Source organism: Eschscholzia californica, unplaced genomic scaffold, assembly GCF_041429995.1.
Source record: "Eschscholzia californica isolate CP2 unplaced genomic scaffold, dmEscCali1.0.p SCAF_3, whole genome shotgun sequence".
In the NCBI taxonomy this organism is placed as follows: domain Eukaryota; kingdom Viridiplantae; phylum Streptophyta; class Magnoliopsida; order Ranunculales; family Papaveraceae; genus Eschscholzia; species Eschscholzia californica.
The window spans coordinates 9,982,323-10,008,158 of NW_028238420.1; the positions used below are offsets into that span (position 1 = coordinate 9,982,323).

At 38.1% G+C, this 25,836-nt stretch overlaps 1 protein-coding gene across 4 annotated transcripts; it reads right to left on the reverse strand.

Moving 5' to 3' along the window:
* Window positions 1–15,063: 15,063 nt before the first annotated feature.
* On the reverse strand, window positions 15,064–25,400 carry LOC147548275 (putative protein arginine N-methyltransferase 6). Of its 4 annotated transcripts, none has more exons than XM_086666276.1 (13): window positions 25,091–25,400; window positions 24,631–24,696; window positions 23,069–23,137; window positions 20,167–20,202; window positions 19,914–19,979; window positions 18,977–19,045; window positions 18,740–18,817; window positions 18,466–18,544; window positions 17,466–17,560; window positions 16,694–16,778; window positions 16,237–16,448; window positions 15,481–15,599; window positions 15,064–15,408 (listed from the first exon to the last, which is right to left on the reverse strand). In XM_086666276.1, the coding sequence occupies exons 1-13, from the start codon at window positions 25,226–25,228 to the stop codon at window positions 15,366–15,368; spliced, it is 1,155 nt and encodes a 384-aa protein (XP_086522402.1). In that variant the 5' UTR covers window positions 25,229–25,400; the 3' UTR covers window positions 15,064–15,365. The 4 variants fall into 4 exon arrangements, with proteins under 4 accessions (XP_086522402.1, XP_086522405.1, XP_086522404.1 ...); XM_086666279.1 differs by having other exon boundaries at window positions 20,167–20,334; window positions 21,544–23,137; window positions 25,091–25,288; XM_086666278.1 differs by lacking the exon at window positions 25,091–25,400 and adding an exon at window positions 24,784–24,803.
* Between the last annotated feature and the right edge of the window lie 436 nt (window positions 25,401–25,836).

The window sequence follows — 25,836 nt, forward strand, 5'->3', positions numbered from 1 at the left end:
ACTGAACATGGGTAAGAGATGGGTTCATTTCCAACACTCATGACATGAGTGGGATCCTCCGTGAAGGTTTTAGGTTGATTCATCACTAAGGCTTCCAACCATCTGGTAATGGCGTCAAGTTTGGATTCAGAATCATCGATCCTATAAATCCCGCCCTTAGTTGGATTAGGCTTTGCCCGAGTGATAGGTTCTCTAGAAGTTTCCCATTGTTGGGATTGTGCGGCTAGTTCCTCCAGAAAATCCATGGCCTCATCGGCGGATTTGTTGGAGAACCCGCCATTACAGAATGACTCAATCATGGAGGTGGTAGGATAATCTAGTCCTTTATACAACAGTTGGACTAGTTTCATTTTTTCGAACCCATGATGTGGAAAATCTAGAAGAATATCTTTGAATCTCTCAATATAGGAGTAGAGAGATTCTCCTTGGAGTTGCTCGAAATTAAGCAAACTCTGCCTTAAAGCTCTAGTTTTATGCTTGGGAAAGAATTTTTCTAGAAAGACACCACTAAGTTCCGCCCAAGTAGAAATAGACTCAGGTTGTAAGGCATACAACCACGACTTTGCTTTATCCTTTAGAGAAAAAGGGAACAACCTTAATCTAACGGCATCAATCGAGTTAGGGACGTTCATGGTCTTGCAAACGTCCTCAAATTCCCTAACATGATAATACGCGTTCTCGTTCTCTAAACCACGAAACACCGGAAGCATATTGATGATTCCCGACTTTAACTCGAAATAAGTGTTAGTCGGGGGTAGCCTAATGCATGATGGTTGGCTAACTCTAGCCGGATGCATGTAGTTTTTGAGAGTCATAGGTTGATCCTCGACCCTAGCTTGATCAACGTGATCCTCCATAGACTCGTTAAAGAAAGGTTTTCAAGTAAAATACTCAAATCAGACTCTTTAACAAAACGACCTCTCTTATCACGTAACCTAGGGGGCATAAACCAAAAGACAAGACAAGGGACTCTTTTTTGAAAACTTGTTTTTGAAAATAAAAGGAGTAAGGAAACTACGAAGATCCTAAGGAAAACAACGAAGCAAGCAAGCTGACTCCACCAAGCAACCTAGACACAATCTAGACGACTGGGTAGTCTTTTTCACCTAAAAATTGATCTAGACAGCTTCTACTTCTTACCAAAACTTGAACTATAATTCTTATGAGGAGTTACTCGGTCACAGTACAACGATCAAGAATTGTGTTCTTGGATCGTTCCCTCTTCCAGGGAAAACTCCAAATACTAATCAAGTTCGAGATTTGTCAAGAATGTCCTATAAGCTCGTTACCCTTTGGCCAATGTCTAAATCGATTTTTAATTTTAAGTGAGGCTTGGGATCGGCAATGTTGTTACCTAAATGGGCAAGAGACCGGTGATGAAATCCGACTCCTATCTTGTAATGGGTTAATGCCCTTACTAATATGATAATTAAACTAACAGTTCGACAATCAATTAGGCAAGCAAAAACATCACAAGTACCCACTTACAGGAGATTCGTGGGTGATCTAGAAGTTACCTCCCGTTCAAGACGGGCGACGACCTTTGTAGACGACCCGGGCCACTCTTCCCGCAAGTGTGCGAACCCGAGGCTTCTTAGTTTCGGTTACAAAAATTAATGCCCTCCAATTTAGGGTCAAAACAATAAAGGCCTTAATACAAAACAAAAAAACAAAAGAAATACAAAAAAAGTTATAACACTCTCTCACCAAAATAAAAATAAAATACTAAAATAACTAAAAAGGTCTTCTTTGACGTCCTCCTTCTTGATGCTCCCTCCCTTTAGCTCCTTTGTGAATCTACACAAGGAAAGGAAAAGCAAGTCAAAGTAATCAAAATAGACAAAAATAGAAATAAAAACCAATTCAAGATTGAAAATAAAATTAAACTTGTCCCCGGCAGCGGCGCCAAAAACTTGATAGGCCTAAAATAGGTCTATTCCCCAAGTGTAGGGGTCAAGTTATAGTATTTATAATAAGATCGAGTATCGTTCCAAAGGACAAACTATTTTACCTAAATCTCGAATTAAAAACCCCCTTCGAATTTTTGGTTTGATTTGGAAACTACTTAAAGAAAGAAAACAATACTAATAGACTAATAAGAATGAAATCAAGGTGAGAAAAATGATCTAGGGATTTCGATTTCACCACATAAATGGACTACTTAAGACAAGCATTCAATCAACAAATCACTTTTTGTTTATAACTCAAAACCTAGCTTAATGAACTAATTAGGTTTCGGATAATATTCTTTAATAACACAATTCAAAATCAAGAATATTTGATTGACTATCATATAAAACTAAATTCCTACACTATCATTCATTATCTAAAAGGCATATCTCATCTAATAATTCAATAAAAGCATGAAATATCTAATTATAATGCATGAATGATAATAAGGTTATAGAATCAACATGAAATGACAATCAATAGGCATTGAAGCTCAATATAAGGATTCATTGATTTATAACATATCTCAAAATAAGCCCAAATATGGGTTTCCTCTACACCCTAGATACAAATTTAGCTACTCATGGAATCTGAAGTAATATTCATTGAATTTATAAAGTAAATGGAATTACAAAAGATTAATGGAAAGAAATCACCAAGAATGTTCAAAATCCATATTCCCATGTATCTCCATTTTGATGTCCAATATTAGCTCCAAATGTCTCAAGAATACAACCCAAAACTCCAAATAATAGCTTATTAGATGATAAAAGAAGAGAAATTTAGAAGAGAGATAAAAGAAGAAGAGATTTTAGAGAAGAAGGTATGGAGAAATTAGAAGGTTACAAGAAGAAAATAGAACTAGAAAGAAAATGTAGAGAAGAGATGAAGGTGGTAGAGAAAGTAGAAGAAAAGAATGGGGGCTAGGGTTTTTAGTTTAGAAGAGATAGAGAGAAAAGGAGGCTAAAAGTGGAGAGAGAGGCTAAGACGGGAGAGGTTTGGTTGGTTCTCTAAAAGTCTTTATATAGAGTTAGGGTTCAATTGGGGTTAAAGTGGTAAAAAGTGGGAAGTTTGAGGGCTAAAAGGGTAATAGGAGGGTTTAAAGGACAAAACCCTAATAAGGCTGGCGGCTAGAGTTTGTGCAATTGATAGGAGTAAGGGACAAGTGTCGGCTGATGTGAGGGGTAACAGATTTAGGGTTTTAACAACTAATGTATAGCCGGATATAAGTTAATAAGTCGCGGTAGAGACAGCAGCCGTCGGATGGGAGTTGTACGCGGATCTGGATGGTTTCGGAAGGGGCCACGCGTCAGGGAGCATGGGATTTAATCTGCTTCGGGTGCACGGGATCATAAGCAATGGAGCTAAATCTCAGCTGCCATCGGATCTTGAAAACGCGGAACCCAACGGTCAAGATTAAAACGTTTGAATGGGACCACCAAGTTAAGTTGTTGCGCGCTCCACCGGATCAGGCCTATAGGGTCCACTTCGCTGCTTAGCGGAAACACGGGACTTGGATGAAACAGCCTCTAGGATGCGACATGTGTCTGTTGGGATACCGCGCGCCAGAACCGTACCCAACATTGTCCCGCTGGTCAACATCTTTTGACTGAACTTTGACCTTGGTTTATTCCTTCGTCCGGACTCCGATTTGACTTTCGTTTTCTCCTACAGACTCGTCTCGACCTCTACTTTTCACCCATGCACTGAACTTGGCCAAATTACCAAAATATCCTCGACTCTAAATGACCAAAATACCCTTTGTATCCTTTTCTAACTGGTTTCACACCTAACTCTGCAAAAGACACTTAATCAAGAAAATCAACCATTTTATTATAATAAAGACTCGAAACGAACTAACTCGACTAATTTAAATGACTCCGATGGGACATTTTCATGACCCATCAAATGTCGTCATACTAATTATATGAAATGATATAAAAGGATGAGTTCGCAGTGAAATTTTTTTTTGTGAATCTATAGAATGACAAGGTCAGTATTGATATGGTCAATTAAGAACATCATATATCAAATGGTAGTTGTGACTTGAGGTGGCCTTTAAACGGCAGAAGATACTCTTACAACGATTTTCTGACAATCACAACTCCAGGAGGTCGAAGAAATAGGATTGAGTTATTGAAGGACTCCATGACTTAATTGGAGAGGACGATTTTTGATTTTTTGCAAACAAAATCTTAAATCAATTTGTTGTCCAGAAAATATGTTTTATCAAACAAACTAACAATGAATGAAGAAACAATGGTGTAGAGAGAGAGAGGGAAAGAGAAACATGTAATTATTTTCTGGGGTATCAGAGAAATAGGAGAATATTAAATTAGGATTACCAAAGTTTTATTTGTAATTTTGACCTACTTTGGATGATAGAAGATAGGATGATTATGTATGAAGAATGCAAACGATTAGACAAAAGGATACTGCGATCTCCATTTTTCAAAGATGAAGAACAGATGTTAGGTTTGATCATTCAGGAAGATGAGAAGGGCAGATGAGAGAAGGAAGAAATTTTTTGTATAGTTAGATAAAAGGAGTCTCCATCGAAGACAAAGGGTTTTGCCGTTTTGGGTGATCAGTAATGACATAGAGAAAAAGGGAAACTCATTTGGAGATGAAGGGTTTTGAGTATTAGGGATCATTCACATAATGGTGCCACGGGATCTCATTCAACGGTATAGATTAAGGCTAGGGTCATTTATTTTGTCCTAATCAGCTTCATTTATTTTGTCCCAGTTAGTTTATACAAGTCCTATTTTGTTATATAGAAATTGTTAATAGTTTACATAAATATGTAATTAACATAGATAACTATACATAAGAGAGGAAATAATATATACAATATATTGGAAAGAATCAAGTCCAATCTCATCTAAAATCCTTAGTCAATTATTTCCCGAATCTGATTATTATTATCATTATTACCCTCCCACAAATTGAGCTTCGAGGAGACGCGAAGGTTCAACTTAGGACAAAGCTCCCAGAACCGAAAATGAAAATTTTTTTGTCGAAATATCAGCGAGCTGATCATGAGATGGGACAAAGTGAATCTTCGCTGATCCGGTGGCTACCTTTTCCCGAACAGTCATAAGGATAATACTTTTATTGTCACAATATATACTAATAGGAGTAGAGAGGCGAATACCCAATTCCTGAAGAATATAACCAATCCATGTTAAGTCAGCAGTAGTGGAGGCAAGAGCCCGATATTCAGCTTCGGTGCTGGAACGAGAAATCGTAGGCTGCTTACGAGCACTCCAAGTGAGAAGGTTCCGACCAAGAAAAATGGAGAACCCAGATGCAGAACGACGTGTGTCAGGGCAACCTGCCCAATCAGCACCAGAGTAAGCATGAAGAGAATTAGTGGCAGAGTCCGCAAACAACTGTAAACCCATGTGAATCGTCCCTTAACATAACGCAATATGCGTTTAACAATCTGAAAGTGGTCAACTGTGGGAGCGTGCATAAACTGACACGCCACATTGACCACATAGGCTAAATCTGAACGGGTCAACGTAAGATACAGAAGAGAACCCACCACCTTACGATATTGAGTAGGATCCGAAAAGGCAACACCCTGTTCTGACAACTGAATGCCTGTAGTCATAGGTGTAGAAGCTGGTTTGACACCCTCTAAATTTAAAATTTTAAGAATGTCCAAGGTGTATTTAGATTGAGTAAGTAACAGACCATCCTGATTCGAAGTTGCTTCAATACCTAGAAAATAATGTAGACAACCCATATTCTTCATATTAAACTCAGAAGATAGTTGAGAAATAATAGTATGAATAGTGGAGGAATCGGCTCCCGTGAGTATAATATCATCAACATAAAGCAACAAATAAATCATACCACTGGAGTCATACGAATAAAAAGAGAGGTATCAGACTTACTAACACGAAAACCAATACGAAGTAGGTAAGAGTTGAATCTGTCATACCATGCCCGAGGAGCCTGCTTCAAACCATAGAGAGCCTTGTGAAGACGAAAAACATACGATGGATGGGAAATATCAACATAGCCAGGAGGTTGGGCCTTGTAAACCTCCTCAGTTAGATCTCCATGAAGAAAGGCATTCTTCACATCTAACTGAAGAATGCATCATCCACGAGAAACTGCGATAGATAAAATAATCCTAACAGTCGTAGGTTTGACCATAGGGTTGAAAGTCTCATCAAAATTAAGTCCAGGTTTCTAAGTAAAAACTTGGGCAACCAAACGGGCTTTATACCTGTCAATAGTGTCGTCAGGTTTAAGCTTGGTGCGAAAAACCCATTTAGAACCAATGATGTTCATAGAGGGGTCAGGATGCACCAAAGACCAAGTACGTTGTTTCATAAGAGCTTCCATTTCGTCTTCCATAACACATTGCCAATGTATTGATTTACTAGCCATACGATATCCCCGCGGTTCCGTGATAGCAGACAAGGCAACATAAAAGCTGGAACCAGAAGAACCAAAAGTATTAGAATCACGGGTAGAAATTAGGTACCGAGAATATACCTGAGAAGAAGTTGTGTCAACTAGCAGAACATCACACAGGATTGAGTCCATCAACCTGTAACCTTGAGGACCACACTCCGAGCTAGAATCTAATGAAACCGTCGAAACAACCCCTCCCGTAATCGAATCCGTCAGAGAACGCATGGGAACCAGAGTAATACCTGCCAAAGAACGAGGACCCGATGCTAGAGGAGTGGTAAGAGTAGATTCCGGTGGGGTAGTAGAAGAAACTGCGGAGGGGCCCTCAATCGAGATTGAAGGCACCTCCCTAGTTGGTGCACGAATAGGGGTCCCTAATGAACTGACAGGGGTATTATCTAGACGAATTGTGGTAACTAAAGGTGCCTTTGAGGCAAAATCATCCACCAAAATGGAAATGTGATTGGCTTCAGTGCTAGGGGGTAGTGGGGGAAGACGAGACATACATTAACGAACGAGTATCGAGAAAGCTCACTAGATCATCAGATGAAGACACAAAATCAGACGTTTTAAACGGGTAAATGGCTTCATGAAAGATAACATGGCGAGAGATAAATACCTTCTTGGCGGTAGGATCTAAGCATTTGAAACCCTTATGGAATTGACTGTAACCGATAAACACACATGGGAAGCTACGAGGTGAAAGTTTGTTAGAAGCATAAGGTCGCAAATAAGGGAAACAAAGACATCCAAACGAACGCAACATAGAATAGGAAGGTGGCGTACTGTATAAAGTGGAGAAGCATCCTAGAGCACTGGCGTAGGCATTCGATTAATGAAAAAAATTTGTTGTTTGAAAAATTTCAACCCAATAAATAGCAGGTAACCCACAATGAAATAAAAGACTCAGTCCAGTTACTGTTACATGACGATGTTTACGCTCTACACAAGCATTTTGAGCAGGTGTATACGGACAAGAAATACGTCTGTCAATGCCATTTGCACTTAGAAAATGTAAAAAAATTGAGTATTTCGAAATTCACCTCCTCCATCTAGTTGAAAAGTCTTAATTCTAGAGTCCAATTGATTTTCTACAAGAGATTTAAATTTCACAAAGACTTGAAAGTAAATGGAAGTCTATGACTTTTACTCATATTACAAGAAATACAAGTAGAAGACATAGAATTTCTTGAGACAGGCTGAATTAAATTATCCTTAACTAAAATATGTAATACCCTAGAAGACAGGTGACCAAGCCGACTATGCCATATAGCAAGTGGTGCTTTGACTGAGACTGAAGTAGAACTAAAAAATGAGGAATGACCTTCATCCAAGACAAACAAATTTCCTCGCCTACTGCCGGTGCCCAGAATCCTTCCTTTCTCCTCAAAAGTAACAAAACCATGTTTTGAAAAGAGAACAAAACAATGAAGATCATCAACAAGGTTGCCTATAGATAATAAATTCTTAGTAAGAGAAGGAACATGAAGTGAGTCAGGTAAGGTGAGGACACCATGAGGTGTGGGAAGAGAAAGGGAACCTTTATGTCGAACGGTGAGAGGCGAACCATCAACGATTTAACTTTATTTGAACCAGAATATGGAGTTGAGTGAGAAAATTTACCGGAACTTGACGTCATATGACTTGAGGCACCACTATCGGCATACCAAGACGGATCTGACAGATTGGTGATGACGAGAGACTGAAGAGCATCAGCGACGGCTTCAATAGATTCAACATCGGCAACATGGGCTCCTCAACGAGGTGATAGAGACCAATCATGAGGAGGAGGAAGACGAGATGAGTCACGGGTCCGACGAGGAGAGGGTTTTCGGTGCGGCTATCGTGGTGAAATTGATCACGACGACGAGGAGAGCCTCTTTGTTGACATCACGGTGGTCGACCAGTAAGCAAGAAACGTCGATCGACAGAATGGCCAAGCTTCTGACACCACTGACAGACAAACGTCGGTGTGGACCGAGAGGGTCGTCTATCATGGCGAGGGAGAGACCGAGAAGAACGCTCATAACGAGAGGAACGTTGTGGAGACCGATAATGGCGATGACCTGAATTGTGGGTAGAGACATAAACACCTTCAGTAATAGGAGGAACAACCCGAAAGGATATTATAACACTCTCTTGAGCCTGAAGCATAGGTAAAATATCTTTAAAAGTTGGAAGAGGTGGTTTAGAGAGAATGGATCCAGCTAAAGTTTCATAATCCGGGCTGAGACCTTTCAAGAACCAGTATACTTTCTCAGCTTCAGAAATATGATGACCCGTGGTGGCTAATGTTTCACATAAACCCTTGTAGTTACGAGCATAATCCGCTATAGATGCATTACCTCGTTTAATACATTGAATTTGTTCCTTAAGCTGAAGAGACCGAGTGAGGCATGGATTAGCATAAGTTTGATTGAGCTGAGCCCAAACATCAGCCGCTCGAGTTAAGCCGATAATATCAGTCATTGCCTCTTGAGAGAGAGAACTATAGATGATCGAAAAAACAAGGTGTTCTGTAGTTAACCAAGATTCATAGAGAGGATTAACAATTAACGAACCTGTAGGGGAAGCAAGTGTGGGTTCCAGTGGAGGGACCGTATTATCAAGATGATGAACCAGACGTTGACTTTCCAATAAAGTTGATCATAGAGGTAAGATGCGGATAAGATATGATAGTTGGTGCCGAGGGAGATAAAATAACACTTGAAATAGAAGAACCGGGTGAAGATTCCATAGCAAACAAACTTAATAATAAAACCTTTTGAAGATTTTAACCTCAATATGAAATCGGGAAAAAAATTAGCTCTAGAAAAGAAGAAGACCTCGGTAAAGACGAACCGGACAATAGAATAATGATCTCGGTTGGAGACAATCGAAAAAAAATAACAAGGATCGAACTCGTTAGAGAACGACTCTGGATACCATAAAAGAATATGAATAGGTTTTGTGTGAGGAAAACCATTAACCTCCCTTGTATATTTATATTGTTAATAGTTTACATAAATATGTAATTAACATAGATAGCTATACATAAGAGAGGAAAGAAAATACATAAGAGAGGAAATAGTATACAATATATTGGAAAAAATCAAGTCCAATCTCATCCAAAATCCTTAGTCAATTATTTCCCGAATCTGATTATTATTACCATTATTAATATATGCCACTACATGAATTATTATTTACTGTCATAATCTTATACAAGAGGTTTTATTTTAAGCTTAACTTGTGGGATAAATAAATCAAGGAAAGTAAAAACTTAAAAGACATTTTATTTTTGTGAAGAGATTTATTTTCTTTTTACTTGGATGATACTCGGAAAAGAAAAAAACACAATCTCATTCATTAATAAAAGTTACTAACCTTTAAAAAATAATTTTTGACGGTTACATGGTTTTTCGGACTATAAAATTTCAGAATTTTTGTTTCTTGGTATGATTTAAATAGAAATCAAGTAATTAGTACTCATTCGCAAAGCATAATCTAATTTAATAAACTTAAGGAATTAACTACAATAATATCTGTATAACCTTCATATACTCCCTTATGTATAAACTAAAAAGACACTTATTCCATTTATCTTTAGGTATGAATAAAAAGAATAATTTTTGGGCTTATGGTCCAAAAATCTACACTTAAACATAGATTTAATCCTCTCTAGTCCTAAAAAAAAATCCTCTCTAATCCTAAAATAGGTTTATAAACTAAAATATTAACATAAATGGATATCTAAACCATTTGTATCGATCTCTAGAGAAAACACAAATCCCTAGAATTTATATTAAATCATAATACCTAATCTAACCTTCTATATAAACAAAAACTGATTTTCCTTCAAAATCCCCAGATATCCGTTTTCCATTTTTATCTCTCACTTTCTCTCTCCAATCACGATCATATTAACAGAAACTTTATCTTCATTCTTCTCCAAAACGGAAACCATTAATGTTTACATTGCCTCTTTCCGATGTTAAGCGTCTACATCCTCCATAGCTTCTTTGTAATAGAATGTATCTGCCTCAAATTCCTCTGGAACCTTCTGAAAAGACTCCCTAAGGTATACTAATCTGTCTGGAGATCATATGATTCTACCACTGCGACAGAGCACGGGCTCATTAACCGGGTTAGGTAAAGTTATTTCTTCTAGTTCATCGATAACGGGTGTGCGCTTGGAATCACATACCATCTGTGGCTTATCTGCTAGTAACTCATGAAGGATTAATTGGCTCATTGGCTTGTGATCTATCATATAGTCCTTCTCAAGAAAGACAGCACTTGTGGAAACAAGAACTTTCTTGTCAGCTGGACTATAGAATAAACCACCCTTGGTCCCTTTTGGATACCCTACAAAAATGCAGACCTCTGACCTTAGTTCTATCTTACTAGGCTTTCCAACTCGCACGTGTACTGGACACCCCCATATATGCAAGTGTCTCAGACTAGGTTTTCTACCTGTCCACAACTCATGGGGTGTCTTTTGGACTGCCTTAGACGGAACCAAGTTCAGTATATAAACTTCACTTTCCAGGGCATATCCCCAAAAAGACATTGGTAAAGAAGAATAACTCATCATCGACCTAATCATGTCAAGTAAGGTACTGTTTCTCCTTTCAGTTACTTCATTCAGCTGAGGGCATCCTGGTGCTGAAAGTTGTGAAACAATACCTTCCCTTAATAGGTAATCAGAGAACTCGTCAGATAGATACTCACCACCTCGATCAGATCGAAGTGTCTTTAAGAGCTTACCCAATTGCTTTTCACACTCAACCTTAAACTCAAGGAATTTCCCAAAAGTCTTAGACTTGTGATGCATTAGGTACATGTATCCGTACCTAGAATAGTCATTTGTAAAGGTAAGGAAATACACATATCTTCCTTTGGCGGCGATGTTCATTGGACCACAATCGTCGGTGAGAATCAGCTCAAGTGGCTCGGAAGCCCTATACCCCTTGGCATTAAATGGTTTCCTGGTCAATTTTCCTTCGATGCAAGACTCGCATGTTGGCATGGGATCTTTAGACAATGAGTCAAACACCGGGGTTGATCACTTAAGTTAATGCTGCCTAAGGGGACACTCCCATAGTCCATACTAGACTATAATAGCTCTGTCACTATTCACCTAGTGACAATGTACTCATATCTGGAATCGATGTAATGAACCATACGTCTATATGACCATTTACGACGTATTTCATTACGGTGATCTTGTTCGACCCACCTAAGTGTGCCAACACCGCATACCAGAGACTCCCACTCCGATGGCTGAGATAAGCCACTCCTTTTGTATCGGAGTATGTGATGCTACAGTTTCTTTATCGACGATTCCCAAAGTCGATAAAACTGCGAACTGATTTATATCGATGTCCTATCAAGAAGCTTTTCATCTCCCTCGTATCAATCCTAGATACCGAAGCATACTATGGACTTCGATAATGGATACATATAACCTGCAAACAATATGTGAAACATACAAATGCAAATACTAAATGTTATAAGTCTCATGAATATGTATAAGTTGATATGCAAATTTGCTTCAGCGACCCCTCACCTTTAGAAACAAATCATCCTCGACTTTTACACCACTTCTAACGGCCCAAGTCCAACTCTTATGTTTATTGTTTCTGCCTTTGACACCCAAGCCCAAGCTCAACCAGGTCAAGGTTTTTGTTGTTGGAGACTCTTTTGAGTTGCACCACAAGACAATAACGATTCAAATGGTACATCACAAAATTCTGTTTTGATTACATAGAAAGCTTAAAGGATAAAATTATTTACGAGAAAAAGGAAGAAACCAATTACCATATACCATTTTCAATTTGATATTTTCAAGTCAAATGTTAAGCACTAGCTTTCATAGAAGACAGAAAATCTTTGTAAATAAGATGTTGTCGGCAGCCATGCCTACGTAGCCGTACCACATATTGTAACGTCATAGGCGAGGCTTGGCACGCTCCATAGCTACTTTAAGAATTTTCCACCTACCTCTTCCTCGACCAATGCAAGATTCTCCCGACGACATTTGTAGTATACGCTGTGAAATAACTGGTTTTAGTTACCTCTACTTTTGAATTTATTAGCGTAGGATGAGCTACATTCATTCAACTCGTGGATATTTAAGAAATTTACTTGATTATGTGCATATCTTTTGTGGCCGTATAGAAACCCAATTTCGATCTACTACATATAAGCTAAACTGTTTTGATCAATTGAGCATCTTTTAAATGACACAATTTCTGGTTGGTTCTCTATATCTGAAGTTCTGAACTGATAAAACACAACAAAAGTCTTCCCAATTTCATTCCTCCATTTTCCTTATATTTCATTAATGCCTTTTTGCATCTAAGATGAAGAAAAGAAAAAGAGTTAATGTTGCAGATCTCAAACATCTGGGTTTTCCGGACCGACGGCCAGCGAAAGGCTCCCCCCTTCGCAGGTCGGAATAGAGAAGGAGTGAGAAGAGATAGGAGGAGAGAGAAAAAGAGAGCAGGAGAGAGAAGAAGAGAGAAAGAAAAATGATTGTTTTTTAAGTATGAAGGTCGCCAGAAATTTTCGTCGGCCGGCGACCTATCAGGAAAAGATGATGAGGTGGCGAAAGGGATGACATGGTAAAGAGATGTGATGAGATGGAAGAGAGAAAGATGGCTACGCGGGAGGGTAGTTTTGGGAGAAGGAAAAAGAATTTAACTGACATGTGACAGTAACGGAAAAAGGGGACCACCCTGGATATTTTCAATAAAGTAAGGGGCAACCGAGAAGCTGGTCATAAAGTAGGGGGCCATTTGAGAAATAACCCGAAAAGATACTGGTGGCAAATACGGTGGGCTCGAGCCGTGAATGTTGCATAATTCGACCCGAGCCCACCGAAAATTGGGCAAGTAGCACTAGTAGTTGTTGGACAATTTTTCAATGGCCTTGGGCCGAATTATGTAACATTTTACGGTGGGCTCAGGCCGAATCATGCAACATTTTACGTTGGGCTCGATCCGCAAAAATTGCATAATTTGATTCGAGTCCAAAATTGGCCGATAGCTCGATTTCATCTTCTTCTTGTTCTTCAGTTTATCTTCCCTCTTTCTCTCTGTAAAATCTATCACCTCTATCAGTACCGCCAATTTCATTTTCATCTCTCCCTCATCCTCTCTCAATTTCTTTCTCCCTCTTTTCATCTTCATCTCCTCCTCTTTCATCTTCCTCGAACCCTTGATTTAGTTTTTTGAAAGTTTGTTATCACCAAAGTGGAAGAAGATGAATGTTTAGGGATTTGAATTTTGGAGAGATTTAGAGTTGAGATGTGCAGATTGCTAATGTGGATGATGTACATCGGATTTTTTTTAACCATTGCATGTGAAGCCCTTTAACCAAACCAGGTTAATGTCTATTTATCAAGTCAATAAATTCATGGGGAGCCCTTTCAAAGGCCCTCTAAAACTTCCCTTCCATTATTACAAAAAAAAAAAAAAAAAAAAATTGTCCATCCAAGAAAACTGTTTTGGCCTAAAGTGCCATTAGACCATATTATTTGACTCAAATGGCCGTAACGATATTCAAGTGAACCTTTTTAACTATAAGACCAAATTATTTTGGCCTAAACGACCATATTTTCTTTTGTTTAATAATCTCTAATCAAAACCAAAATCAAGGGTCCCATGAAGGTCTAAGTTGTCTCTGAGATGGTAGATATTGAGCTTATTCAATTTATGATATATCCACGCCATGTAATGATTCTTCACTCTATATACAAAAATAAAATAAATTCACTTTAGCTTGCCATTTTTAAAACTAATAGTGTGGTGCATTATTCAATATTTTACCAGCATGTAGTATCAAACAAAAATTTTGCCTTAAGGAGGGATGAATACTTTAGCTATTTGTATTCATTCCATTTAAGCTCTTCCAATCGAAAGAATGATATTTTCTATTTTAAGAATCTTTGTTTTAGTAGAGGGTTCTTTCTCTCAAGAGGGGGCATGAGGGCATCCCCTAATAATGGCAAACTTCATGTATTCCCGCACCTTTTTGAATACATGTTCCCAATCCAACTTAACTACTTTCACCATTCCCCTTTTACATCTTTATATTCTCTTTCTTATTCTAAAGGGTTTGGGCAGATCATTACTTCTTCAATCCATCTCTTATGATCTATCTAGTCGATCAAGAAGAACTAAAGTTCTAATGGGAATTCCAAGCAAAAACACCCACCTCTTCTCTGCACTGACAAGTAGAAACTAACAAACTGGGAACTCAGTTAACCATGTCAGATGTGTATCAAGCTTCAAGGGATAGTTTGAATATTGTTATGAACTACTTTGAACCTAAACCTATTAAGTTGGGTTCTAGTTATTCTTCATCTAGGGACTCAAATTAGGTATATTCAAATCCAGCATAAATGGTCCTTTATTCCAACTAAGTCTAGGGTATTTTGACTTCCACAATGGAAGAGTTGTTCTGTCTGTGCATGCTATGAACAAGAGGAATTAACAAGTTAAATGTACTTTCAAGCAACTAATTTCAACAAATAACTACTCCGATGATATAAATGCCGGAAAACGCTAAACAAAACTGCACTTTAACCTGTAGTTGATTATTAATCAAATGGATTTGTGTGGAGTAACTTCCAGTAAGACTTGAATCCTAGACTCCTAGTTGAAGTAATGAATAAAATTTTCAGACTCAAAATTGGTAGAAACATTGGAATCATATATAAAAAACTCTAAATGTCGGGAACATTGATAGTCTGTTTCACCTGTATGAATTAAAAACAATAAAGAGAAAAGAACCTGGTCATGATATCGGTATGCTAGAGAACTCCATATGTCCAAGTCACGATTCCTGGTAGAAACAATGACCTGGCATGAACGAAACCCATATATTCGACTTAACATGGCTTCGAACGACACTTGCTTTTTAGATCCATTAAGCCAGGTTATGATTGCCGAGACAAGCTATACTTCAATGGAATTGAGCTGAGTACTAACAGATTATCGCAGTACAGATTTTTTCACGAAAGATTGACCACCCAAACTGCAAAATTGATCCAGAGTGAGAAATTAAGTTACATGTCAAAGGACTGAGGAGTGGAAAGCTAAAACTTACATATACTCAAGGTCAAGATTCAAGAATCGCGCATTTTCATTGCTTTGAGACATTGTTATAGAACCTTCGATGACTTGATCCTGCTCTACATCTATCGGGTCATAAAAGTATAACAAGGTCTGCAAATGTTGAGTTATGTACAATCATATCAGCTAAAAGTTTGATGAAGTAAAATATCTTACGGCAAATGTTATGTGCATTCAAGCTGAAGAGAATCCATGCTGGACAGTAGCAAACAATCGGATAAAATTATTACTTTCCATTCACATATGGTGAAATGAGAACATAAAATCAAGATGTCCATTTAAACAATCTAACGAAATGTGAAAAACTACCATACGATGTCTTGATGTAGAATCAACGTAGGAAACCAATGACCCACTGGCCGAAGACACCAACCAGATGCGGCAATATATTTTGGGTTTTAGCCATTGAATTTTCTTACAGTGATTCTAATATTGTAACGTTAAAGCGATTCAGTTTTGAGTGCGTAGTAGTTTTTATCTGTGCTGGTAATACTTCATACTCCAGTACTCTTGTCCAGCATGTTGTATGCCACCAACACAGCAGATACACCTCCTTAAAGAAAAGTGGACAAATACGTTCATTTTGTTGTTCTCAGATAACAAACTTCCCAGATTTGCTCCGGTCCAAGAAAGGGTTTATGTGAACAGCTAAAGGGATAAACAACATGACAATGCAGTACATTATACATCATTTGCAGTTTGTGAAGAAAAGATTATTGGATTATTTTACCTGTTGCCAATGTGTTGGAGGGTCCTCCGGTGCTGTAGAGAGCACTAGTGCTTTATTACATCTTACCCTTTTTCTTCTCTGACTAGAACCTGGAGAATGAATGTCAGAAGAAGCATCCTTGCCTGGCAAGGACTCAGTATGATTATTGGTGGGAAATATTGCAGGTTCACTGAATTCAACATCGAACCAAAACGCAAACCCATGAAGCGGGGCTGAAAGAGAGATTTATTTTGTAAGACAAATTACAGCGAAGTTATAATCCCAAAACAAACAAAAAAAACAAAAAGTGGCAACAGAACTCCATCAAATGATATTGTGGATTGTACTTTTCAATGTTTTCTTATAGAATAACCCAGTTTTTAATATTTACTACAAATTACAAATGATTTTCTGCAAAAATTAATTCTATACAACAAACAATGAGGATAGATAGGCGGGATAAGATAGAGAATCAAACCTCGCCTCATCGATGTGAATCTATATTTCGAAGTAATAGATTGAAGCTCCTCGATTTTAACTGTATAACAGTCCACACTCTTTACCTATTCACCAAATAAATAAAATAAATTTCCAAAACTCCAGATATACATATTCCAATTGGAACACTAGAACAAATATTTTATTCTAGTATCGATACTAATATATTGGATCTATCTGCATTTATAACAGTGACCTACAAACTGGTGTGTTGGCAACTCTGTCAGCAATTAATTCACTTCGCCTAATCTATGAAGCGGTAGATAAAATAAACAGGACAAAGAATTTGAAATGCTGCAGATTTCAGAAAGGGAAACATAATTATAAATGTAATTTACAGCATACAAAATTTATAAAACCTATTAGACAATCTCTTAATAGATATTTGAGGTGACTTGAGAATCAACTTAAAGTACCCTCCAATTACTGTCTTTTATTCGTTAGGGATAGGTAGTTATTTTTTAATCTTTTTAGGACTATTAGTTTATCTGCTCTGTAGCTGTCTACGCAATATAGATACATGTACGAGTATCGATATCTGACTCAGATCCAAGGTACCAATATGCCGAGTAACAAAATGCCATAACGGGGGCACAGCCATATATATATATATATATATATATATATATATATATATATATATATATGTAATATAATATATAATATATAATATATACATACATACATACATCGATACGCTATATGAGGCACATAACAGAAAGCACTCTGGACAAAACCAGGAAGAAACTCACCACAGATGGCCATGTTAAAACATTTTCACCAGTTATTGTCTCTACGCTTGGTTCCTCAAAAGCGCAATGCTTTGCAAGTGGCATCATAGCCGTCACTGATCACAAGAATCTCATCACAATATGATTTAGGAAAATAACTCAATTAAAAAACACAAATAACGAAACTAAATCTAATCAGGCACAGACAGTTGGATAAAAAACTCAAATAACAGCACTCTCGATTATAGATCTTCCCAGCAAAAGAAGTTTGCATTACTCAAGGGCTATTTGATATCGCAACTAGTACAGGCCTGGGTATGAGGGTATCCTATGTCGGCACCAGGTGTTGGTACTGAGTGGAAATAAGAAACACAAAAAAGGCAATTACCTAGAGTGGTATGTTATGGTATAAACATGGTTATCGGCAAGTATACACAAGATGCACATAGAAATCTCAGAGTATACACGCAGGAGTGATTGTGTGTGTTCCAACGAGTATTCAATAAGGAAAAGGATACTAGAAAGGACTACCCATCTTACATAGTGCAGAACAGATACGTACTGTACAAAGGTCACAGGCAAAGTCTGTTATCTGTAGGTAACACGTTATCCAATTTCTAGGAGATTTTCGTGGGAACATTACTCTAATACTGGGGTGTAGAGATTCCCCTGCATATATTTACCACTACAGTTAAGCACTTACACTTACATTCGATATTAATTATCCTCAAGTATCCAAAAGGATGAGTTAATACCAAATACCATGAGGAAGCCACTGATGCACTGAGGCATGATAAAGGTGTCCATGAAACATGATGCTACCCCAAATTTGCAAGGTCGATTAAGGATAAAAAAAATGGACATCTTGGATATCTATATTTTTATTCGTAGGAAAGCAATCAGACCGTAAATTGACTTGTATGGCCACGTATGAATTTTCATATTCTAACCCAGCGAAGATACGAACTTGAACAGTGTAGAACAGTAGAAGATCAAATGATTAATATAAGTTCATACTCACTATCAATCCCATACACGTCACGCCAGAAATCAATGCTTTCACTGTATCTATCAGAGTGTGTTACAGGAGCCATGTACAACTGTCAAAGGCACAGAACGAAAGATCAGCATTATGATTTTTCTAACTAACAGATAAATGAAATAAGCATGAGAAGCATCAACCGGAGGCTAATCGCGTTCGCTACCAATTGAGCGTTTGTGATCTAGCTATACCAAGTGCTATTGCTAGATAGTGTAACTGCAAGAAGAACAGAGTCTGGCTTTACGAAACAAACCGTAGCATGTGATGGAAGAATGAGCCCTCCAGGTTTAAGCCAACGATCTCTGGCGGTAATTACACTACCCAGCATACTCTGCAGGGTAAAAAGACAATAAAATATAAGGGCATCACAAACTAAGTTAATAAAGAGTCAATTGTCATATCAAGAAGCAGACTTTCTACTTTTTATGGGCAATAAACCAAATAGTGAGTCTATAACAGACCTGCATGAAAATATGTGCACGAAAAATACCTCATACAAAAGCATGTAGCCCATCCACTCAGAAATTATAACGTCCACCTCCTCCTTAATTTCTACATCCTGCAGTTTTAACCATCACAGCAAGGAGAGGACATATGAAACCATTTGTATATCATGTTATGGGCCTTACAGCAAACGACTTGTGCAGTAAGTAAACCGGATTCTTATTCACTTAGTATCGGCACGTAAGCATCATGTAGTCCTCTGGATACATATGCCATGTAGAAATCTAAAGTCACTGATTAGCTGCAGTTCGCGCAAGATACAGTCCCACACTGCAGTCCATGTTGATGGAAAAAAAATTGGTGTTTCCACATGTCTACGTGAGTTAGTACTTACTACTTAGTACACCCTACCTTAATTAATAATTGATTTGGTTGAATAGTTCGGTATATCCTTATATTAATAAAGAGGCCAATTATATCAAATAAAAGGAACAACTGAATAAGAATGAAAGTTTGAAGCGGAAAAAAATATGTTTAGTCACCATTCAGCAATTAGACAACCAAATCTAGATGAGAGGATGGGAACGACCATAGAGGGAGATATTTTCATCAAGAGAGGAAGCAATGGATTAGAAAATCCCGTAAGCCGATAAAGAGGTGTCTAAAAGACCGTGGTGCGGTGCACCAAGATAGAACACTAGTTTGACTTAAATCTGTCCTCTGAGGAAACCAAGGAGCAACAAAGCTGGGAAGGAAATGGCGCGCCTTAAACAAAATAAAGAGGTGGATGCTCCACTCTTCGTTTTTCAGCGGACATCATGCACATTCTAACCAATGAGTAAACAAATATATTTAAGTTCTGGATATTTATCTTATTTTTAGGACCTTCTGGTCAACAAAGTTTTTTTTTCAATACCCACTTTTATTCTTTTTTAATATAAACCATAAAATCCAGTGTCTTGATGCAGTTTATAGGAGCTCACCTCAACTCGTCCATGTAATACAATTATCTTGTCAGACAAGTTATTGGCTTTAACAACTTCATTTGCCTGAGGAAAATTTTCAAATAAGCAATTGGTTAAATGAAAATAAATTCGTATGTGAATGTTAGGCTTCATCCATGATCAATGGAAACGAGAGGATAAGAATACAGCATGTACTTTACATATTACAATGAGATAAGGATGGAGTTAGGGACAAACTAGCACTCAACCAAATTTACGGGTCAGAAAGTACCTGCATTGCAATCTCACTTGCGTCAACTGCATAAACCTGGCAGCAAAACAAACAAAATCTTCTTTACACTACATGCAAAAAAAACGGATGTTGCATTTATGATGTATGAACATTACAGTTTCTTCCATAAACTAAACAAGGAAAGGTAAATGGGGAGGATTCCCACAGCTTAGGGGTGGGAAACGGGCCGGGCTCGGGCGCCCATGGGCACCAATGTCTCGGTTTCGGGCGTTTCGGGCAACCCTACTCAATGCACATTTCACTAAACGGGCGGACTCGGGCCGGGCAAAAACTCAAGTCTCTTGCACAAAGCCCGTCATGTGCACTAGCCCGTCGCGGGTACTTCGGGCTATGGGCGGGCCGGGTTTCGGGTAGGTCATCCAAATTATGAAATTATAGAATAGATATAAAAATATATAAATACTCAAGTTAAAGATCTAATATAATCATCTTCATAAAAGAATATGTTCTTACAGATTTAGGATTAAGAATTTAAGATGATAAAAAGATATGAATGATCACACCATCATGAATGAAAAAAAGAGAAAAGATCTCTACAAACCCTAGCCAAAAAGAGTCAAAAATTATATTCTATGGACAGATTTTCTTCACCATTGTCTTTGGTCATCACCAGCTTCCACTCAAATATACAGAGGGTAAGAAAGATACGAAGAGAAAAATACACTGATAATACAAATAGAGAGAGGGAGAGAGAGAGAGAGAGAAAATACATATATCATCATCATAACATGAATAAAGAGAAGTTACAAATCTAAAAATATATATACATTAACATTTAAGAAAGAAAATATAAAAGAAACAAATGATCAATGAGCAAAAGTTACGGTTAAGAACCACTCAATGTTTTTTTATCCACCCACTATCTTTCTCTGTTCATCCATTTAGAGCAAGAGAAATTAGGTTGGCAAAGAAGTGATTGGTGTTTGTTAATGATAGGTTGGAGAAGGTAAGGAGGATAAGGAAAGAGGTGGAAGAGGAAACAAGGAGGTGCGGCTGGATTTGTAGAAATAAGAAATTGATTGAAATAGGGTTCAGGAACTTACCACCATACATCCAACGGTCAAGGTGAAGGAACCTTTCTTTACTGGGCGTTGGATGTAGGAGTAAAAGAATTACCACCACTATCACACGGATCATAGCTGAGGGTGCCTGTAGACGGGTTCTTTAGTCGGGCTTCTTAGACGGGCTTCATAGACGGGAAGGTGTTTTTCAGAAGTAGCCCAAGCCCGCCCACTATCTAGAGGCGGGCCGGGTGTGCACTACCCGTGTCGGGCTTCGGGCTGAACATTTCCTCTTCGGACTCGGGCGTTCCGAGACGGGTTTCGGGCTTTCGGGCATAATTCCCACCCTTACCACAGCTCAATTTTATACTATTTCACTATTGTTCTGTTTTTGTTTTTTAATATTTGAATTAATATCAACGAAGAACGGAAGGAACTACAAGCACACGGAAAAACGAAAAGCAAAACTAAGACAGATTACAACAGGACATCCTCCCAATTAGAGATGAAGTCTACACAAGACTTATTCCTAGCCCAAGCTATTTGCCTGCTCCAATGGAAGAGAGTAACAAGGATATTCTCCACCTCTAGACTAGACCGGTCACTTGACTCTTTGAAAGTCAGATTGTTCCTGTAACCTGTTACCCCAAATGGCCCACACTATAGCGAAGGGGATCAGAGACCAAAGGTCCCTCTTGATTCATTTCACAAACAGCCCATTCCATTGCTCCAAAACCTGGGAAATAGACCTTGGACTACACCATGAACTTCCGCAAGAAGAGACGAAAAAAGACCAGATGTGAGTCACTCTTGGGCAGTGTAGGAGTAAATGATTCACCGATTCACCATCCTTTTTGCAAAGAATGCATCTATTGGGCCAAGGCATTCCTCTCTTTTGAAGTTGATCGATTGTAGCAAGCTTTCCTAGAACAGCAGCCCACACCACGAGACTAACTCTAGGGGGGACCTTTGGAGACCACAACGATATGAACTTGAATGAGTATGTCAAGGTAGTCTGGCCCTTGATTCTTGTGTAACACTGCTTCACCGACAGAGGGTCCTCGTCGTTACTACACCAAATCTTCCTATCATCCACATCCTCTACAAGCCGAATTCCTTGAAGCAAGTCTATTGTTCTGTTCGTAGTAGGATAAAATGAAATCTCCTAGGCCCAGATCTCTTTTTTATTAACCTAATCACATTATCTTAATGGTTTTAAGAACTTGGTCGCCTGCAACTTGAAGGTGCAGAACAAGCAAGTGTAAGAAGGATAGGGGAGAGAAGGAAGGAACGACCCAAAGAAGAACGCCTTGAAAAAAAGAAACAACACCCACATATGAGGTGGTAACTGGTAACAAAATATTAATCTTTGCATAAAGAATAGGTTTCTAAGTTTTCACAATATACACATAATTTAAGAAAAGAACTATGGTAAAAGAAATAAAGCAACAACATAAATGCTTGACGTAATCTAATTGACAAATCGCGTAGGTTTTTAAGTTTTACTGAATATTTGAGTGCAAGAGATATAAGGATCCCTCAACAAATAATTCTAGGTGAGGTAAGTAGTGCCAGACTGCAAGTATATTGAATAGAGAAAGTGTACCAAGATTCCAATTTCTATAAGATCGACTTATCCTCCCTTTCTGGAACACTAAGGGTTTCACTTTCTTTCAGAGAGTACAGATGATTTTCAGTGCCCTTTGATTATTTGGTTGCATAATGCACTCAAATAAAAATTAGAGCTTGAACAAGCATATATTCCGCCCTTCAGTTATTGAACCAAAAAACAAAACGTTTATAGTCTTTCACTATAAAATCCAGTTCAGTCAGGCAAATAGTGTTTCTATGTTCATTTACAATGATGCATCATGCCTTACCCGCTTTGCACCAGCAAGAGCACAGAAAATAGAAAGAATGCCAGTCCCACAGCCAACGTCCACAACAACCTGCATAAGCCGAATGAAGCAGAATCATTAAGTTACTAATCTTTTGTAGATGAAAGAAAATCATTTTTTAAATAAAACATTCTTCAAGGGTTTCTCTTGGAAGGGTGCAAATCCCATTCTTACCAATTGTAAGTTTATAATAGTCTTCGAGAAATGGAGTTCTCTTTGAAGGATTTATGTTTTCTTAAGAAAAGAGTAATGATGTAGAGAAAAAAATTCAAGTATAGAAGGTATACAAACCGCAAAGCCCACGATTAAGAAATAACCCAAAAGCTATAACAAAATGTAATGCTGACTTGCTGAGATGAGGATCTCCCAAACCTTTTTTCTTAAACAAATTGAATTAATGTTGATTAAGAAAAGTATTTACTAGACCTCACACACAAGTATATGTGAGGGGTGCAGAATGGGCGTCTGCAGACGTAAAAACCAAAGTCACAGTGTACTGGTTAAGGTATCCCAAGAGAAAGTCAAATCTATGAAAGAGTAAGCCATCATCCACTTGTCCTCTCTAATCCAATGATATAAATGAGCTTGGATATCGTCAATATTCTTTTCAGTCCTTATCTGGGAGGATCTCCCAATTAAGGCGCTTTCAATACAAGAGTTGAGAGAGCCCAACACTCTCTCTTTCACCAAAAGTATAGGAAAGACAAGCAATAAAAATTCACATTTTCCATATCCACCAGAGCCCCTTTGGAAGTAGCTTTCTTCTTTCCCCTCCACAACAACCAAATAACCACATGAGGAATGAGTCTCCATATGTTTCCCCCCACGTTGGAATCCTTGTGGCACTCCAAGTTTGAAGGGATAACAACAAGTTACTTGGAACTCTTCTATAGATTTGTTGACTCTAAGTATAACTAACGTATGATAGGTTCAAGGACCTATTAATCCTTATGAGAGAGGATTGATACTACTTAGAGTATTATTTAGTATCTTAAGAGACACTTAATCTAAAGATGAGCATTTTGGTGATATTCAAAATTTATATGCATGATCATAGCAGTGTTTGCCTTAAATTGTTTACGTTGATGTATTAGTTATCTCAGATACACATACCATTTCAATTTACACGATCCTCTATTAGTTATCTATAATAATAAAACAGGTTTTAGTCGGTTACATGAGAGATAAGTCTCGCCGTCCATCTCACAATTTTTACAGTTATTTCACTCTCCTTCGAATTTTTTCAAATCTGAAAGTTCGAATTACAGTTTTTTTCTCTACATTGTTCATAGTTTATAGATTTTTTTCCTCTTTTTCTTTCTCTTTGTCTTCAAGTTATAATTTTTTTCATTTTATCTTTGTGTTTTATTTTATCAAATCACAATTAAATGTGATCCACCACAACGGCGTTAGCCAAGAGGGATCTGCTGCGTCCGTAGGACGTGGCAGAAACCTAGTTTATATATGAGATGGAACATGGAAAAATCTGAACATAGATATTTAGAGTTTGAACTAACTACTAAGAAGAACAAGTCAAATCTTACCTTCCCTTCAATAGAATTTTTGTGTTGAAAGATAGCAGCTCTGTAAGTGTCAGTCCGAACATGATCCTGCAGTAGGCACAATTTCAAGACAAATAGAGCATATTTCCCATAAGCCTTTTGACATCATTCACAATCAAGAATTTAAAAGATAACCTAAACAATTGAAATCACAATGTCAAAACACATTGTTTATAGATTAATGGCCAAAACAACCTCCCAGAATTTTCTTGAGTCAAAAAGGATCCATCAATTTTTGTCAGCTTAAATATGAAACCAAGTTTAAGGAAAATGATCAGAAATAGCACATTTCCTAAAACCCTAATTATGGGTTTTACTCATAATTTTAAGGGAAACCCCACAATTTACATCATGAAAGGACGCTGTGGCAAAAAAAAAAAATCTACTTTGAGAATCACAATAGTTTTAAAGAAATAGAGAGATGGAAGAAACAAATGAGTACCTTGATCATCTCTTCGTGAATTCCGACATGAGAATAAGACTGAAAATAAGCCATGTCGAAATCCGTACATGGTGGAGTCTCCTGGTTAGAAACCCTAGCGCCATTACTTTCAACCTTAAATCGGTCCTTCTGACTCATTTCTAATCGCTTCTCTGTTTGAACAATGAACTGTGTGTGCTTTAGTTTTGTTCAATTCGTGATGGAAAATGGTGACCCAGAAGGATTTTACTTAAGCTGTGTTTGATTGGTCTTTTCTCTCATGGAAGAACGAAAATATTTTCAATAAATTTGAGAGGAAAAATTTCCTTCTGTTGTAGTGGTGGGAAAAAATCCGGAAGACCGCTATCCGACCCGTTTGTCCGAGAGAAAAAGGGCCCGGGGGCACCCGACGGTCAAAACGGTCACTACCCAACCGGTCCGAAAGAGTAGGCGGGGCGGTCTCGATCAAAATTCCATGTCGGGAGACCTCCCGCTAAACGACCATTTCAAATGGACTGACCGAATGACAGACCCATACAACCGGTTAGGGGTGGGAATTTAGCCCGGGAGCCCGAAACCCGACCCGGAACCCCTGAGTCCGACGAAGAAACGTGCAGCCCGAAGCCCGAGACGGGCTCTGCCCGCCCGACCCGTTAGATTTTAGTGGGCGGGCTTGGGCTCTACTAAAAAATGCCTTGCCCGAGTACATTACCCGAGCACAAAGCCCGAATCACATACCCGACTTATATGATCCGTTAGATTAGAAA